Source organism: Athene cunicularia (genome assembly GCF_003259725.1).
Source record: "Athene cunicularia isolate RWA chromosome Z unlocalized genomic scaffold, athCun1 chrZ_part2, whole genome shotgun sequence".
Taxonomy (NCBI): Eukaryota; Metazoa; Chordata; class Aves; order Strigiformes; family Strigidae; genus Athene; species Athene cunicularia.
In genome coordinates, this window is record NW_020799143.1 from 828672 (window position 1) to 847587 (window position 18916).

The following is an 18916-nucleotide window of genomic DNA, read 5'->3' on the forward strand; positions in this document are numbered from 1 at the left end:
ACATTGAACCCTCTCAGAGCCCCTGGAACACTCCTGTATTTGTAATCAAAAAGAAATCAGGTAAATGGGAGGTTTTTACATGACCTGCGGCAAGTTAATGCTGTTATGGCCACGATGAGGGCTCTGCAACCAGGTATGCCCTCACCTGCCATGATCGCTCACAACTGGGAAATCATAGTTATAGATTTGAAAGACTGTTTATTTACAATACCGTTAGCTTCTCAGGACAAAGAAAAATTTGCATTCTCTGTGCCTTCTGTTAATCATGCAGAGCTTGTACAAAGATACCACTGGAAGGGTTACCGCAGTTACCGCAGGGCATGAAAAATTCTCCAACAATATGCCAATGGTTCGTGGCACAAGCATTGTCACCTGTACGGGAAGAATTTCCCACCAGTTATTGTTATCATTATATGGATGACATTTTGTTGGCATCAAACAGCGAGGAGCAGTTGCGTGACATGGAGAATTTGACTAGAGAATCATTGCAACAATATGAATTGATTATTGCCCCTGAAAATGTGCAAAAACCAGAGCCCTGGAAATATTTGGGGATGACAGTTATGAACAAGCAGGTTATTCCCCAACCTGTGAAACTTGACCTCGAGGTTAAAACACTCAATGATGTGCAGAAATTAATGGGATTTTTGAATTGGATCAGACCTTACCTCGGACTGACCAATTCGCAGCTGCAACCATTGTTGGAATTGTTAAGGAATTCCAATGATCCAACAGAACCCAGAACATTAAATAAGGAAGCATTAAGTGCAATTCATATTGTGGAGCAATCCATACACAAAAAATTTGTTTCTCAAATAGATCTGTCTCAATCAGTACAATTCTTTGTACTGATTGACAAAACTGTGCCATTTGGTGCCTTGGTGAAGTGGAATCCTGAGTGGAATGACCCCTTACACATTTTAGAATGGATGTTTTTATCATTCAGACCACAGAAAATTACTCCTTGATTATTTGAGTTAACTGCTGATGTGATCATAAAAGCTAGAAAACGCTGTTTGGAGTTAACAGGCCATGATCCAGCTACGATTGTTTTACCTGTTCAGAACTGGTACTTTGAGTGGTGCCTTGAAAACAAGTATGAGTTACAAGCAGCCTTAGTGGACTTTCAAGGACAAGTGTCTTATCATCTTCCATCACACCCGCTACTAAAATTTGCTCAAGAAATACCATTTGGTCAGAAGCACTTGAGCCAGCCAGAACCTGTTAAAGGCCTTACCGTAGTCATGGATGGATCAGGAAAAACTAGTAAAGCAGAAGTGGTGTGGTACAAGAATAATGTCTGGAATAACAAAAGTTGTTTACCAAAGGGTTCTCCACAAATTGTTGAACTGTGTGCGATGACTCTTGTTTTTGGTACCTTTCCTGCTCCTATTAATATTGTAACTGATTCTGCTTATATGGCTAACTTAGTTTCCCGACTGGACAAAGTAGTCTTAACTTCGTCAAACAATCAAATGTTATTTGAGGTTTTGTTAGAACTTTAGAAAACTATTCAGTCACACACAGAACCCTATTTTATCATGTACATACGTAGTCATACCACTTTACCTGGATTTTATATGGAAGGTAATGACAGAGCAGATGCTCTTGTCTCTGCAATGGCTTTGAGTACTGTTCCTAATATGCAACAACAAGCTGTTTTATCACCTCAATTTTTTCATTAAGGTTTTTGAGCTCTGCGACAACAGTTCAGTTTGTCTCATTCTGAGGCTCGGTCTATTGTTGCTGCTTGTCCTGATTGTCAAGGAACTCACACTCCAGTATATTTCAGTACTAATCCCAGAGGTATTCAAGCTTTACAGATGTGGCAAACTGATGTTACTCATATACCTGAGTTTGGTCGACAAAAATATGTTCATGTTTCTGTTGGTACTTATTCACATGCTTTGGTAGCAACAGCACATAATAGAGAAATAAGTAAGGATGTAATCCAACATTTACAGAAAGCTTTTTCTGTCCTTGGGGTGCCACGTCAAATTAAAACAGATAATGGTCCAGCATATGCCTCACAGAAAGTTCAAACATTCTTTAATTTATGGGGTGTTCCTCATATTACAGGGATTCCCCATTCCCAAACAGGACAAGCAATTGTCGAGCGTGCACATGGCACGCTGAAGCAGCAGCTTCAAAAACAAAAAGGGGGAATGGTTGGGGAACCACCACAGGCGTGTTTAGATAAAGCAGTTTATGTTCTTAATTTTCTTCATTATGGGGATGTTGCTTCTACACTTCCTATATTGCAACATTTTTCCTCTCTTTTTTCAAAACAGAATTGGCAAAAGGGCATCAAAGTACATGTTAAAGATTTAGTTACTGGCCAGTGGAGTGGACCACGTAAGTTATTAACCTGGGGAAGAGGTTATGCTTGTGTTTCCACAGGTCACAGCTCCCGATGGTTACCGGCAAGGTGTGTGCGACCACACCTGAGGCGTGAGAGGCAGCCAGCACTCAGGATCCAGCTGTGGATGCTGTGAGTGCCCCTGTGCCGACAGTTTGTGATCTCTTCGACTGATCGTTTAAGCAGAATGTCTGGGTAAAGTTTGCTACTGCAACAGAACAAACTACACTGCAGTTGCCAATTCTTTTAAGAGAAAATGCAGTAATTGCAACTCCTTAATGAAATATCTAGGCTTACTAGTCACTAGTGAAATATGTAGTTTAGATGGAATGTAGTTATTAATAAGGATTAAATGCTATCAGAATGTGTGTTTTCAACTAACTTTGCTTAGCAATATCACGAATTAAGAACTCAATTGTTTAACCTTATTAGAAACTCCTTTGGTTTTCCCCCTTGAGTGGTGGCCAGGCTCTGGGTGGAACCCAACAGGAGGATGAAATCAGATGTTTCTGCACAAAGAAAATTGCCAGTTATTTTGGCCTGTTGATTTAGAGTCTGGACTTGCTTGCAGCAATGCTGGATGCCTCACCTACGGATGGACGCATCGCGTAGGATTTCCAACTTTTAAGGAAAGGTACTCTAAATCCTCGCTGCAACCAGGTTTCCCCAGCAACTGCAGATCATTCTGAATCGATCCATAAGAGCATACAACAGTTAAAAGATGGTGTTAAGCGTTTGACAGAAGATGATGGTCTCGACTGGCTAACAAAGTTGTTTAAAGGATGGGGGTTATCGGGCTGGCTGATCTCTTTGATCAGAACGACTGGAATGATCCTGTTAGTCATCATAAGTGTGCTTTAATGTCATGTCTTTTCAGTCTCCTGCAAAGGGCCCTGCAGAAGGCTGCTCATGCAATATCTGTAGCACAAATACAAAAAGGGGGAATTGTCGGGGTAGGCAGTGGGTCTGCTAAACGCCTGGCAGAGCAGATGGAATTTAACCTCAGCCAGATCATCCCGTACCCATGAGAAGTCTGCATGCAGGAGGACATACCACAGATAAGGAGCAAGGACAGCGAACATCTGCTGGAAGAAACATGAAACTGTTGAACGTAGATAAGGAACTGTGTTAATCATGTTCAGAAGTAAAACTTTAAGAAAGCTATCCAATCATGTACCGTTGCTATGGGTGTACCGTTGCTATGGGTTTAGCCAATTATGTTAGAGCTTGCAGTAGTTGTAAAAGATATATAAAGTATGTAGAAAACAATAAACACACCACTTCTTCTTCTTTTACTCCTAACTTAATTGTCGCATGACCGTCTCTACCGCAACATGATACCCTATATAAGAAGGGTCAGAAGGATGATCTGGGAAATGAGAAGCCTGTCAGCTTGACTTCAGTACTCGGGAAGCTGATGGAGCAGCTCATCCTGAGCACCATCATACAACACATGCAGGACAACCAGATGATCAGGCCCAGTCAGCATGGGTTTATGAAAGGCAGGTCCTGCTTGACAAACCTGATCTCCTTCTATGACAGGGAGACCTGCTTATTATTGGATGAGGGAAGGTCTGTGGATGTTGTCTACCTTGATTTTAGGAAGTCATTTGACACCGTTTCCCACAGTATTCTCCTGGCAAAACTGGCTGCTCATGGCTTGGATAGGCATACATTTTGCTGGGTAAAAAACTGGTTAGTGGGCCAGGCCCAAAGAGTTGTGGTGAACACAGTTAAATCCGGTTGATGGCCAGTAATGAGTGGTGTCCACTAGGGCTCAGTTTTGGGGCCACTCCTGTTTAACATCTTTATTAATGATCTGGATGAGGGGATCAAGTGCACCCTCAGTCAGTTTGCAGATGACACCACGTTGGGTGGGAGTGTTGATCTGCTTGATGGTAGGGAGGCTCTGCAGAGACCTGGACAGGCTGGAGCCATGGGCTGAGGCCAACTGGAGGAGTTTCAATAAGGCCAAATGCCAGGGGCTGCACTTGGGCCACAACAACCCCCAGCAGCACTACAGGCTTGGGGAGGAGTGGCTGGAGAGCTGCCAGTCAGAGAGGGACCTGGGGGTGTTGACTGACAGCTGGCTGAACATGAGTCAGCAGTGTGCCCAGGTAGCCAACAAGGCTAATGGTATCCTGACTTGCATCAGAAATAGTGTGTCCAGCAGGGACAGGGAAAGGATCTTACCCCTGTACTTGGCCCTGGTGAGGTCACACCTCGATTACTGTGTTCAGTTTTGGGCCCCTCACTACAAGAAGCACATTGAATTACTCAAGCGTGTCCAAAGAATGGCAATGAAGCTGGTCTTCACCATGTATGTAGCACATGTCTTTATGAGGAGTGGCTGAGGGAACTGGAGTTGTTGAGTCTGGAGAAGAGCAGGCTGAGGGGAGACCTCATCACCCTCTACAACTACCTGACAGGAGGTTGCAGAGAGCAGGGGATGAGCCTCTTTAACCAGGTAACAAGCCATAGGACAAGAGGTCAAGTTGCACCAGGGAAGGTTTAGACTGGATATTAGAAAGCATTTCTTTACAGAACGGGTTGTTAAGTGTTGGAATGAGCTGCCCAGGGCCACAGCAGAGTCCCCATCCCCGGAGGTGTTTAAGAGACAAGCTGACACAGTGCTTAGTGAAATGGTGTAGTTGAGAACGGTCAGTGTTAGGTTAATGGTTGCACTAGGTGATCTTCAAGGTCTTTTCCAATCTTGATGATTCTTATCATCAAATTAAATCCCACTGCACATGCAAAGTCTTTCAAGGATGGTGTTACTGAGCTGCCAAAGTTAAGTTTCTAGAAGACCTTCATGTATCTGTAGAAGCTTCATATATCCATAGAAGCTGCTTGGTTTGTGTGTCTTAAACAAAAGCAACACTGTCAACTCTGAGTTCTCATACTAGTCTTCACTAATGTCATAATACCAGTACAATGGTGTAGGTCTGACTGTATGTTGGTGTTTTATTATGGATTTCATAAACTCATAGAATCATTTAGGAAAAGACCCTTAAATTATCAAGCCCAACTGTTAACCTAACACTATGAAGTCCACCACTAAACCATGTCCCTAAGCTCTACATCTCTACACATCTTTTAAACACCTTCAGGGATGGTGACTCAAACACTTCCCTGGGCAGCCTGTTCCAATGCTTGATAGCCCTTTCAATTAAGATATTTTTCACAATATCCAAACTAAAACTCCCCAGGCACAACTTCAGTTTCCTCTCGTCCTATCACTTCCTACTTGGTAAGAGGCTGACAGCCACCTCGTTACAACCTTCTTCTAGGTAGCTGCAGATAGCAATAATGTTTCCCCTCAGACTTCTCCAGGCTAAACATCCCAGTTCCTTAGCCGCTCCTCATTAGACTTGTTCTCTAGACCCTTCACCAACTTTGCTGCTCTTCTTTGGAAATGCTCCAGCACCTCAATGTCTGTCTTGTAGCGAGGGACTCAAAGCAGAACACAGTATTCAAGGTGCAGTTGCAAAAGTGTCAGCTACAAACAGAAAATCACTTCCCTAATCCCGCTGGCAATGCTATTTCTGATATTCTGAGGATAATGTTGGCCTTCTTGGCCACTTGGACACACTGCAGGCTCCTATTCAGGTGGCTGTCAATCAACACCTCCAGGTCCTTTTCTTCTGGGCAGCTTTCCTACTACCCTTTTCCAATCATTGTATGGGGTTGTTATGACCCAAGTGAAGGAAACACTTAGCCTTGTTGAATCTCATACAACTGTCCTCAGCACATCGATCCAGTCTGTCCAGATCCCTCTGGAGAGCCTTTCTACCCTCAAGCTGATCAACACTCCCACCCAAATCAGTGTCATCTTCAAACTGACTGAAGGTGAACTTGATCCCTCCCATCCAGATCATTGATAAAGACAAACAGAACTGGCCTCAGTGCTGAGCCCTGGGGAACACCAGCTATAACTAGCCACCAACTAGAATTAACTTCATCCACAACTCTTTCTGCCTGGTCATCAAGCCAGTTTTTTACCCAGCAAACAGTACACTCATCCAAGTCATGAGCAGCCAGTTTCTCCAGGAGAATGCTGTGGGAAAAAGAGTCAATGACTTTACTAAAGTCCAGGCAGACAACATCCACATCCTTTCCCTCATTCACTAAGCTGGTCACCTTGTCACAGAAGGAGATCAGGTTAGTCAAGCAGGACCTGCCTTTCATAAAACACTGCAGATTGAGCCCGATTACCTAGTTGTCATGTATATGCCATGTGATTGTGTGCTGGGTTAGTGTGTGCAGGGAGAGGTCTACAGATGTGGCCCCTGTAAGAAGCTTCTTGAAACTCCCCCAGCTCCAAATCATACTCGGCTCTGGCCAAGACCATGCCAATCAGCAATGGTGGCTGTGCTGCTGTTATAACACATTTAAGAAAGAGAACGGGAGGAGGAAGGGTTGTAAGGTGTTGTGAGGGAGATAGTATGCAAACACCAAGGTCAGCTGAAGAAAGGAGGTGGGGGGAGGAGGAGGGGGGAAGTGTGCCAGAGTAAAATCCCCTCCTGCAGCTGTGGTGACAGAGCAGGCTGTCCCCCTGTAGCCCATGCAGGTCCACAGTGGAGCAGATGCCCACCTGCAGCCTGTGGAAGATGCCAGAGCAGGTAGCTGTGTCCAAAGAAGACCGAGACTCTGATGGAAGCCCCCACTGTAGCAGTTCATTGCTGGGATGACTGCAACCTGCACAAAGGACCCACACTGGAGCAGTTCAGGAAGAGCTACAGCCCATGGGAAGGACTAATGTCAGAAAAATTTCATGGAGAACTGTCTCCCATAAGAGGGGCCCCACACTGGAGCAGGGGAAGAGTGAGAGGACTCCTCCCCCTGAGGAGAAAGGAACAGCAGAGACAATAGGTGACAAACTGACCACAATCCACATCCCCTGTGCCACTGCAGGGAGAGGAGGTAGAGAAACCAGGAGTGAAGTTGAACCCAGGAAGAAGGGAGGGGTGGGGGGAAGGTGTTTTTAAGATGTCCTTCTCAATGTCCTACTCTGATTGTTAAATGAATTGGTGGTGGTGTTTAAATTAAATTGATGTTCTTTTTCTTCCCCTAACTATGTGTCTTTTGCTCATGACCACAATGGGTGAGTCATCCTTCCCTGTCCTGTCTCCACTCCAGAGCCTTTCTGTTCTATTTTCTCCTTCTCATCCTTAAGGGGCAACAAGTGATAAGCAGCTGCACAGTTGCCATCTGGGCTCAAACCAATACACATGGCACTCAAGATGATCTGTTCCATAAACTTCCCAGCACTGAGGTCAGTCTGACAGGCCTGTAGTTCCCCAGATCCTCCTTCCATCCTTTCTTGTAGATGGGCATCACACTTGTTAACCCTGAGTTAACTGGGACCTCCCTGTTGCCTGTTGATAAATGACTGAAAGTTGCTTGGTGAGCACTTCCACCAGCTAGCTCAATACCCTTGGGTGGATCCTATCTGAACCCATAGACTTGTGTGTGTCTAAGTGGTGTAGCAGGTCACTAACCACTTCCCCTTGGGTTATAGGGCTTCATTCTGCATCCCATGCCTGCCTTCCAGCTCAGGGGCTGGGTACCCAGAGAACAATTGGTCTTACTATTAAATACTGAGGCAGAGAAGGCATTAAGTACCTCAGCCTTTTCTTCATCCTTTGTCACTATGTTTCCCCATATTCAATAAAAAATAGAGATTCTCCTCAGCCCTCTTTTTGTTGTGAATGTATTTATAGAAATATTTTTATTGTCTTTTATAGCAGTAGACAAATTAACTAGTTGGGCTTCCAGCCTTATTTTCTCCCTGCATAACCTCACAACATCTGTGTAGTCCTCCTGAGTTGCATGCTCCTTCTTCCAAAGGTCATATACTCTTTTTTTTTCCTGAGTTCCAGCCAAAGTTCTCTGTTCAGCCAGGAAGGTCTTCTTCCCATCAACTCATCTTTTAGCATGTAAGGACAGCCTGCTCATGTGCCTTTAAGATTTCCTTCATGAAAAATGTTCAGCCTTCCTGGACTCCTTAGCCCTTCAGGACTGCCTTCCAAGGGAAGTCCAAGATAGCAGTTCTGCTGACCCCACTCCTTACTTCTCTGAGAATCAGAAACTCTTATCTTTCATGATCGTTGTGCCCAGGACAGCCTTCAACCATCACATCACCCACAAGCCTTTCTCTGTTTGCAAAAAACAGGTTCCAGGGGTGACCTTCTCTAGTTACCTCACTCACCAACTGTGTTAGGAAGTATCTTCCACACACTCCAGAACCTCCTGGAGTGCTTCCTCTCCACTGTATTGTATTTCTAGCAGACATCAGCTAAGTTGAAGTCCTCCATGAGAACAAGAGCTAGCAATCATGGGACTTCTCCCAGGTGCTTATAGAATACTTCATCTGTCTCTTCATCCTGGTTGGGTGGTCTATAATAGACTCCCACCATGATATCTGCCTTGCTGGCCTTTCCCAATTCTTACCCATAAACACTCAACACTTTCATCACCATCATCAAGCTCTAGACAGTCAAAACACTCCATAACATACGCCTTGCCTAACTCTTCTGAAGAACTTGCTGCCATGCATTGTAGCACTCTGACTGTGAAAGTCATCTCACCATGTTTCCATGATTACAATTATATAATAGTCCTCCAGCTACACAATGGCTTCCAACTCCTGTTTGTTGTCTATGCTGCCTGCACTGGCGTAGATGCACTTCAGTTGGGCTGTTGATCCTTCCTCCTTTTACTGAGGAGAATTCCTAATTCTTACATGACTGCTCTCAGGTGATTCCATGGTTTTTAACACATCAAAAACCCTTATGTCTTTGCTGCCACGTGGATCTCCAACCCCTACCCCCACTGAGATGGCTAAGATGCTGTGTACATTAATATAGAAACAGCTCAAACATGCTCCAGTGTGCTCAGCACAGTGTGGAACAGACTGAAGGGCCTCCCTAGTACACTGTCCCTCAAAGACTGGCATGCTGCCCCAGGCTTATCACTAATGGGCCTGGTTTTAACCCTTTCCCCATTCAAATCTAGTTTAAAGCTCTTTCAACGAGCCCTGATAACTTACACAAAGCTCCTTTCCCCTCTTTGCGAAAGTTATGCCTCATATGTCACCAGCAGGCCTAGTGTCATGTAGACTGACCCGTGCTCAAAAACCCCACAATTCTACAGATGACACTAGTCACTGTGGAATGGCTGGAAAACAACAGACATATTATGAGCAATCCAGACTGAGTGGTGTCACTGTAACAACAGGCTGTAGCTGCTGTGAAGAACACCTGCAAGGCCAAGGGGCTAAGAAACGGCATACATAGCAAAAAGATAAGGAAGCTGGACTCTCTAAAACAAGATGTTTGCCTAGCAGGAGAGCGGCGCATGGACACTACAACGGGACCAATCATAGAGGGCAAAAGGGTGCGTGGACAAGTAGCTTTAGCCTATAAGCAATCAAGTAGCTGTGCGTGTACTTTATAGTAGTCTATAAATTGCTGTGTATCATTTAATAAAGTGGCATTAACTTGATCACATTGGTCGTATAAGTTATGTTCAGAACTTCCTGTGTCAGCAAGTCACGGAGTCAGATATCAATCATCTGGGTCCTTCTGTTTGTTCCAACATAATTCCCTGCAACTGAAAGGATAGAATAAAAAACTACTTGTGCTCCTGATCTCTTAACTGGTTGTCCCAAGGCCCTGAAGTCTCTTTCGATCGCCCTTGGACTTCTTGATACCTACATGATAAAGCAATAATGGATAATAACCCAAGGGCTATACAAGGGTAGGAATTTGCTCATAAAATCTTTAACCCAGTCTTGCCCTTCCACCACACAAGACATAAATCCAACTCCTGTACCTAGAAATGCAACTTCAGGCGTTCAAGTCTTCTACCTCTACTACAGGCAAAATTCCTGAAGAAAGAGCTCAGGTGAAACCTGCCTAAGAATCAAGACTTCATCCAGATGTTAAAAAACAGATATGAGGTACATGCAAGAAGGTGACACTACTTACTGAACAGGCAGTGACTGGAAACATCTGAAGGTTGTTGGTTGTTCTTTTGGTTTGGTGGTTGGGGTTTTTTTTAACGCAGGACAGAAGATTCCTGTCATTCTAGGAACAGATTTTAATCTTGCCTAGTTTTACTCATAATTTTACTGTAATAGTTCCCAAGTCAATTTTCCTCCCCAGATGTTTGTCATGACTGGGTTGTACTTTTGGGCATGGGCTTTTATCACCACAAAATCATGCAGAACATACCCCAACCCTAATGAAGACCCAAGGTGCTACAAAAAATTCAGAGACACATCCCGTCCTCCCCAATTACTACCTCAAACACAAATGGCCATAATATATGTACTGGAAAGGTTACAGTCAGCATTCAGGTACATAAATAGGAAAGCTAGAGAGGCAGGGAACACTCATTACAAGTACATATGCCAGTATCTATAAACAGAATACCCAACCAGTAGAATATGCACATTGAAAGACTGTCTCATCAATGTTTACTATGACATTAGATTTGGCTACTGAGCATTCCTTTTCCTAAGAGAGAGCATCAGGGAAGCAGATGAGATGCAACAGTGCGTCTGTCTATGACATGTCTAAGTCTGCATAAAGCAGCCGAAAAAACACTTGCTATTCACGTTTCTCAGCTTTACCTTCAGCATAGGACTGCATGCCCTGCCTCATGTCTAGCATCATGAGAAAACATTCCAATGCTCTCCTTACACACCACTTCAGTCGCTGGGAAAAGACAGTGAAGGATATATAAACAAAACCACAAACCTGATGAGTTACTACTGATTTCATCAAGCACTGGGGAATAAGTAGATGTTCAGCAGGAGGTTTTATGACACTAGACCAGTGGTCTATCAAATATTCCTGGGAAGTCTGCAAAGGACTGAACAAGTGATCCATGAAAGGCAGCTATTAAAAGTTCATAGGTAGGTAACTGCATAGCATACAAGACATTTCTACAGGGGTCTTGCAATGCCACTCAAAACCTTTTAGCATTCATACATACATATAGGAAAATTTAAACTTGAATGCATTACATAACCTTCCAAGCACTAACTGAAAATGTCACAGCTTCCCTTTACAGAGGCCTGCAACAGCTGTGAAGCACGTGAGTATCTGAGAAACCAAACATCATTTGTCACCACCTGAAAAATAGCCTAAGCCAAAAGGTGGAAGTGGAGAGATTTAACAACAGAAAACCATAAAGACTCATTGTAAAATTTTGATGCAATAGCCTCATTTCAAATTACATCACTTGATAGATATATAGATATGCATAGCAGGTTTTTTGGGGATGAAACAAAATTGAAGGTTGCATTAGAAATGCTGAAGACTGTTCAGTCCATCACACAGCACTAAGCATCATCCAAAGCAGGATTTCTTCACATTTCTCTTCATATACCCATGCTTTTATGGTACACTTTGCTGAAGTCAACATAGCTCAAGGACCCGAGCAAGAAGTATATGTGCAAAAGACACTTTGCTTCTTCCATGAATATTGGGGATGAGAAGGACAAACTGTCTGGGGAAGATTCAGGGACTGCTTCAGTGATACTGATGGGGCCTACTTCGCAGAAGCCAGAACTGCTGGGAGTGTTACAAAACAAAATACAGTAATTCCTCTTCAGCCTGCTGCTGTGATACAGAAGCACCACAAGACGTTTTATCATGACATGTTCCTATTTCGTATCAGAGGAGACAATGCAAAGGAAAAGCATGTGGATGCCATGCACAACAGAGAAATAAAGAGGAAGTCAACCTGAAAACAAGACAGTTCAGCATTAGATTATTTCCAAAAGGAAAGCCAAGATCACTCAAGAAAGCAAGCGTATCTTGAATGTGGTTAAGCAAGAAGTTCACTGTTCATAAATCACTCTAGAAATCAATCTACCATTGATTAATTTCAAGACTACCCAGAACTTGACCATAGTTAAGCATCCTTAATCAACAGGAACAGTAGCTAAAACATTCCACCTCCTTTTCTCAGGTAGACAACCCAAGAAGAATGGTTCTCCCCACACACAGTGTGATTATAAAGCTTATATGGCAACAAACAGAAAAGTAAAGCCTGTTTAAATGCACAACATTATCATTTAACCCCCATCACGATGTCTGAGAAAAAACTGCCACTTATGCTCGTGAATTTATTCTCTGTTCTGTTGCCCCCAAGAGACCCCCAGAGGCTTTAAAGACATTCAGACAGATGTTGCTGAGTATATATGCATCTTTCCTTTCCTCTCCACCACCCCAAGACAGGCATTAGAGGCACTGAAATGTCTGTAACAGTTGTCCAGCAGCCTCACAAACAAGAAAACAGCTTAATGCCTCACAAACTGCCATACCTTGTCCTACAAAACCAACACTAGTAACAGCAGAAGGATGAAAAGGACTTGCTTTAAGTTTTGTTTGATTCTCAGAAGAGGCTAAGGGTTTTACCTTCTGTCCTGATTCAGCTAGTATAGGATTAAGTTTCCGCAGCAGAGAAGGGGGAAGGGATCTCCAGCCAGGTTATTCATACTATGCTGAAGTCAGGTCCAGGCATGGGAGCGCGGGAACTTTTTCCTTTGTGGCTTTGGTGGTGGGGAGCACATGGCGGGCTTGTTTCATAACCACTTGCGGTATTTCTCTGTCTATCTCTTGTCTTGCTTACTGGTATTGCTGTTTATTGTTGTTATCATTGCTACTGTTGTTGTTCAGGTTGTTTAACACACTGTTGTATTAAATTTCTTCTTATTTTAACCCGGGGTTTGTGCCTCACTTCCAGCCTGACCATCTGAGGCTGGGGGAGGGGCAACAGCAACATTGTCTCCAGTCCTGGCAGGGCTTAAACCACCACAGCCTTTTTAGACTTCTATATAGAAGACTCTCAAGGTACTATACTTCTTAACTGTTAAGAGCTAAGTGACTTGGTCTACTGTCTTGACCTTTTACTTTTGTATGTATGCACAGTGCTTAAGAACAATCTACACCTTATTTGTAGCAGTAGTGCTGGATCCTGGGACCACAGGCACATTAGTCACCTGCACTGATAAGTACTTACTGTCTATAAGAGGCCAAGCACCTTCCACTTTGCAAGTCTGTAAGTGATCCTTAAAAGTCTTCAGATGAGGATCACCAAACAACCCACAAAACAGGTAAGTAGTAGTAGTATTCTCCACTGCCTGATGTTCTCTGGCTTCTGTGTGGCCACTGTAATTGCAAGGATCATGGGTCACTTCAGGGTTGGTGGAAGATGTGGGTCCATCTTTGGAACAGTTTCTCTGGCTCATGAAGTCACTGATTCCAAGCACTGCAGAATAGTAGACTAGGTTTTTCCACGGCATATTTTAGAACTGTGATAGGTGCAGGCAGAGTATGCTCGCAGGGCCTTGCAGAATTCCAAATCAAAGCCCTCAAAGAGCCAAGTTTAGATGTGAAGTTAAGAATACAAAAATCAGTGGTGCACTTCTGGATTCAACAAGTTGTTTGCAGCTGGCAGTCACCTAAGCACAAAACAGACAGAAATCAAGCAAACTTCTTAAAATTGCAATACCATATTCCAAATCCACAGGTACTGTACAAAACTTGAAGACAACTTACAGTGCTCACCCATTAAGGATACACTAGATGATACAGGAAAAGGTTTTGGGAGGCAGAAAGATAGCAACACAGACCATCTCAAATGCTGAAATGACCCATGCATGACTTAATCCATTACTTGATATTGTCTAGATGGAAATTAAGAGCACTAACTCCTGCTGAGTATGAGCCCAGTATTTCTTTCCAGATATGCAGATGATGATGCAACTCTGTGCTTAAGTTAATCATTAAGTGTCCATTTAGTCTTTCAGTGCTTTACACAAGTTACTGAAAATTTAAACAGAATCCTGCCCATCAGAAGGATGTGGTAAATGAAGCTGGTGAAGGGCCTAGAGAACAAATCCTATGAGGAGCTGGGACTGTTTAGTTTGAGGAAGAGAAGGCTAAGGGGAGACCTCATCACTCTCTACAACTCCATGAAAGGACGAGGTTGGTGCTGGTCTCAAAGATAATTAGTGACAGAACAAGAGGGAATGGCTTTAAACTCCAACAGGGGAGGTTTAAATGACATTAGGAAAAAATTTCTCACCGAAAGAGTGGTCAGACAGTGGAATAGATTGCCCAGGGAGGTGGTGGAGTCACCATCCCTGAATGTGTTTAAGGGTCATTTGGATGAGATACTGGGGGATATGGTGTACGGGAGAACTTTGTAGAGTAGGGCTGATGGTTAGACTCGATGATCTCAAGGGTCATTTCCAGCTTGAATGATTCTGTGACTCTGTAATATGTTTAGAAAAAAAACAGGCTGAATAAAGCAGAAATCCATGTTTCTCTTCTAGAAAGCAGGGTAAGGGGAAAGAGGGGAGGGAAGTGGGCAGGCCATAAATTCAGTTTATTTCCCTGGCACTGTCATAGTTAAAGCTTCACTGCTCACTTTCTGGTACTAATGAGTGAGAAAAGCCACAGCTGTCTGAAGTGCAACCTGTCAGTTAAGGAATCCATACACTGCAAGAGCAGTACCTCTTACAGTGTAATTCAGTAACATGACAGGGGCAAAGAAACCCTCTTCCTATGAAAACCTGAAGTACTTATCAGACATACCCAACAGGTACACTGTTCAGTTTACATGGACAAACCAGTTAGACCTTATCTAGTTACTTGATTTCCAGAAAGAAAGCATAATTACCATCCCAGAAAGCAAACTAGAGTTTTACAGCCCTCTATAGCTCTGTGATGATCTGAAATCCTTCCAGATTCACACAGCAGTTAAAAACAGTCTTCTTCAAGTAACTTTTACACATGAACTCATGAGGAGTAGAAATGAAATGAACAAGATTGCACACTGCACTCAAGGAAACAGACACACATTCCTCAGGGGTTAAAATCACAATAACCCAAATGAAAAGAGAGATTGGGCTCCCTCCCATCCAAAGAGCTGAAAACAGCCATAACAGAAAATGGACCTCCATAAAGAATATGTGCAGGACTTCATGAAATACCTGTATAAGCACCCAAAACTATCTACTAAAAACATACTGTACTTATTGATTCCTTTTATGACTTATAAAATTCAGCTGTATGTACATTAATCTGTAATTTCAAGCTGTCATAAAGCAGATTTTGAACTCAACAAAAACGTTTGCAAAGATATATGGAAGTGTGGGGAAAAAAGGGAAAATACAATATACCTAACAGATACTCCTTTTCCTGACCTCAAACCCCTCTTTACAATTTTTTCCACTTGTTTTGTGTGTCCTCAAAGTAAAATAGGCATGTATCCAGTCTGATTTTAAAGGCCTAATTAAAGTTTCTAAACTTCCAAGGCATGAGGAGTGGAAAATGTCCTGAACAGTACTGTAGCACTTTTTATTTTTAAACAGAGTTGCTTTCTGCAATTCACACAGTGATATGAGGATATTAGCAATTTCTTTACTTGCCCCTTAGCTGATGCTCCTGTGCGTCAGTACACACATGACTTATTCTGAATACCTAAACCATGAATTAAATGACAATGTGTTTTGCCAGTGATGGGGTAGCTAACAATCTCCTGTTAAAATACAAAGACAATAGAGTAGCAGTAGGAAGTCTCTAACCTGCAATCAAGTGTGACCATGAATTTTATAAGTGGTAATTTTCTTATCTGATCTTATCTGATATGGAGTTTGCAAAGAACAGGGGGGAGAAAAAAAAAACCACACCACCCTAGTTTTGTGTTTTCAATCACACAAAAAATATCTACACCAAGAAAAATGACAGACAATATGGTTCACAGGCTGACTTTCAAAGCACCAAAATTTTTCTTATATTTCCCTTCAGTTATGAGTTGTGTTATTTTAATCATATATAAATTCACACAGAATCATCTAGGTTGGAAAGGACCCTGGAGATCATCTAGTTCAACTGTTCGCCTAGCACAGTTCCCACCTACAGCATATCCTTAAGCTCTAAATAGACCCTACTCTTGAACACTGCCAGGGATGGGGACTCCACCACCTCCCTGGGCAGTCCATTCCAATGCCTAACAACCCATTCTGTAAAGAAATACTTCCTAATATATAGTCTAAACTTTCCCTGGCACAAATTGAGGCCTTTCCCTCTTGTCCTACTAGGCTAAAGGGGATCAAACCCAGCTCTCTGCAGCTTCCTTTCAGGTAGCTGTAGAGGGTGATAAGGTCTCCCTCAGCCTCCTCTTCTCCAGACTAAACAATCCCAGTTCCCTCAGCCACTCCTCACAGGACATGTGTTCCAGACCCTTCACCAGCTTTGTAGCCCTTCTCTGGACATGTTTGAGTAACTCTATGTCCTTTTTGTAGTGAGGGGCCCAAAACAACACAGTAATCAAGGTGCAGCCTCACCAGCGCCAAGTACAGGGGCGAGATCCCCTCCCTGTCCCTACTGGCCACACTAATCCTGACACAGGCCACGATGCCATTGGTCTTCTTGGACACCTGGGCGCACTGCTGGCTCACATTCAGCCAGCTGTCAATCAACCCCCTCAGGTCCCTCTCTGACTGGCAGCTCTCCAGCCAGTCCTCCCCAAGCCTGTAGCGCTGCTGGGGGTTGTTGTGGCTCAAGTGCAGCACCCGGCATTTGGCCTTATTGAAACTCCTCCAGCTGGCCTCAGCCCATCATTCCAGCCCATCCAGGTCTCTCTGCAGAGCCTCCCTACCATCAAGCAGATCAACACTCCCACCCAATTTGGTGTCATCTGCAAACTGACTGAGGGTGCACTTGATCCCCTCATCCAGATCATCAATAAAGATGTTAAACAGGAGTGGCCCCAAAACTGAGCCCTGGGGGACACCACTCGTGACCGTCTGCCAACTGGATTTAACTCTGTTCACCACAACTCTCTGGGCCCGGTCATCCAGCCAGTTTTTTACACAGCCAAGTGTGTGATTGTCCAAACCTCGAGCAGCCAGTTTTGCCAGGAGAATGCTGTGGGAAACAGTGTCAAAAGTCTTGCTAATGTCAAGGTAAATTACATCCACAGCCTTTCCCTCATCCAATAAGCAGGTCTCCCTGTCATAGAAGGAGATCAGGTTTGTCAAGCAGGACCTGCCTTTCACAAACCCATGCTGACTGGGCCTGAGCATCTGGCTGTCCCTCATGTGTTGCATGATGGTGTTTAAGATGAGCTGCTCCATCAGCTTCCTGGGTACCAACATCAAGCTGACAGGCCTGTAATTTCCCGGATCATCCTTCCGACCCTTCTTATAGATGGCGTCACACTGGCCCATTTCCAGTCAGTCGGGACCTGCCCAGGCAGCCAAGACTGCTGGTAAATGATAGAAAGAGGCCTGGTGAGCACCCCAGCCAGCTCCTTCAGCACTCTCGGGTGTATCCCATTCAGTCCCATAGACTTGTGTCTGTCTGTGTGATGCAGTAGGTCACTGACTGTTTCCTGGATTGCAGGGTGGTCGTTCTCCCAATCTCTGAATTCTGCCTGTGGAGGCTGGATTTCATCAATACAACTAACCTTGCTATTAAAGACTGAGGCAAAGAAGGCATTAAGCACCTCAGCCTTCTCCTCATCACTTGTTACCATATTTCCTCCTGCATCTAGTAGAGGATAGAGACTATCCCTGGACTTTGTTTTGCTACTGACATACCTATAGAAACTTTTCTTGTTATCCTTGATTGCAGAAGCCAAATTAATTTCCAGTTGGCCTTTAGCCCTGAGCAAGTTATCGAATAGTCTAATAAATCTAGGCCCCCATACTCCTTGCAACTTTAGGAAATCTGCTTCCTGTTTTCAGTGAATTCTTGGTACAGAGGGGTGAATGAACTGCGGTTTTACTAAATTCGAATGATCTCTCCCTACAATTTAGTTCACTAAAACTATAAATATATTAAAGCATTCAAGCGACAGAACAACAATTTTACAGAACTACAACTGCTCAGACGTCTTCCGAGTTGAAAACGCACACCACTTTGGCAGGCATCTGCAGTGTTCGCGGTACCTTCCCGCCTTCTCCCCAGTTTCCAATCCGCCACGCGAATGCTGGCTCTACCTGAAGAACAGTAGTTCCCCGTGCCTTCAATTAGGCCGCCGCACTACACCGGCGCCGCCTGGCTTCACGCCCATCACTTCCAGCGCTGTATCAGCCTTCCCAACCGCAGGCTCCTGTCCCCCTCCGCACAGGGACGCGGGACGTGGCGCTCTGTCGCAGGGCCGCTACCCGCACGCTGCCCACGCCGGCACTAGGGCGCGCCCAGGCAAACTCTGTCCACAAGCCTGCACCAGCCCGCGTCCGCGCCGACCGAGCGCGTAACACCCGCCCTCCATCCCAGTCCCGACGTGGCCAGGCAGAGGCTGCGGCTGCACCGCCCCGCGGCGGCGGTGCCCAACGAGCCCCCGGGCCACACGCGCAACGGCCATCAGCCCGCCCTGGTAGCCCTGGTACCTGAGTCCAGCAGCAGCCCCAGGGCGGTGAGGAGGCCGAGGGTGGCAAGAGTCGGGCTGCGCGGCGGGTCATCCTCGGTGGCGCTGGAATGGCGGAGTTCTCCCCACGCCCATCCATACAGATCCCCGAGCTGA

At 44.5% G+C, this 18916-nt stretch overlaps 1 protein-coding gene across 1 annotated transcript in view; it reads right to left on the minus strand.

Moving 5' to 3' along the window:
- RGMB (repulsive guidance molecule BMP co-receptor b) overlaps positions 1 to 18916 on the minus strand; it is a 32548-nt gene that overhangs the window by 13088 nt on the left and 544 nt on the right. Inside the window, 5 exon segments of the mRNA XM_026866016.1 lie at positions 13288 to 13667; positions 13670 to 13750; positions 13752 to 13787; positions 13789 to 13838; positions 18783 to 18912. Of these exon segments, the coding sequence (XP_026721817.1) occupies positions 13288 to 13667; positions 13670 to 13750; positions 13752 to 13787; positions 13789 to 13838; positions 18783 to 18912 (677 nt within the window).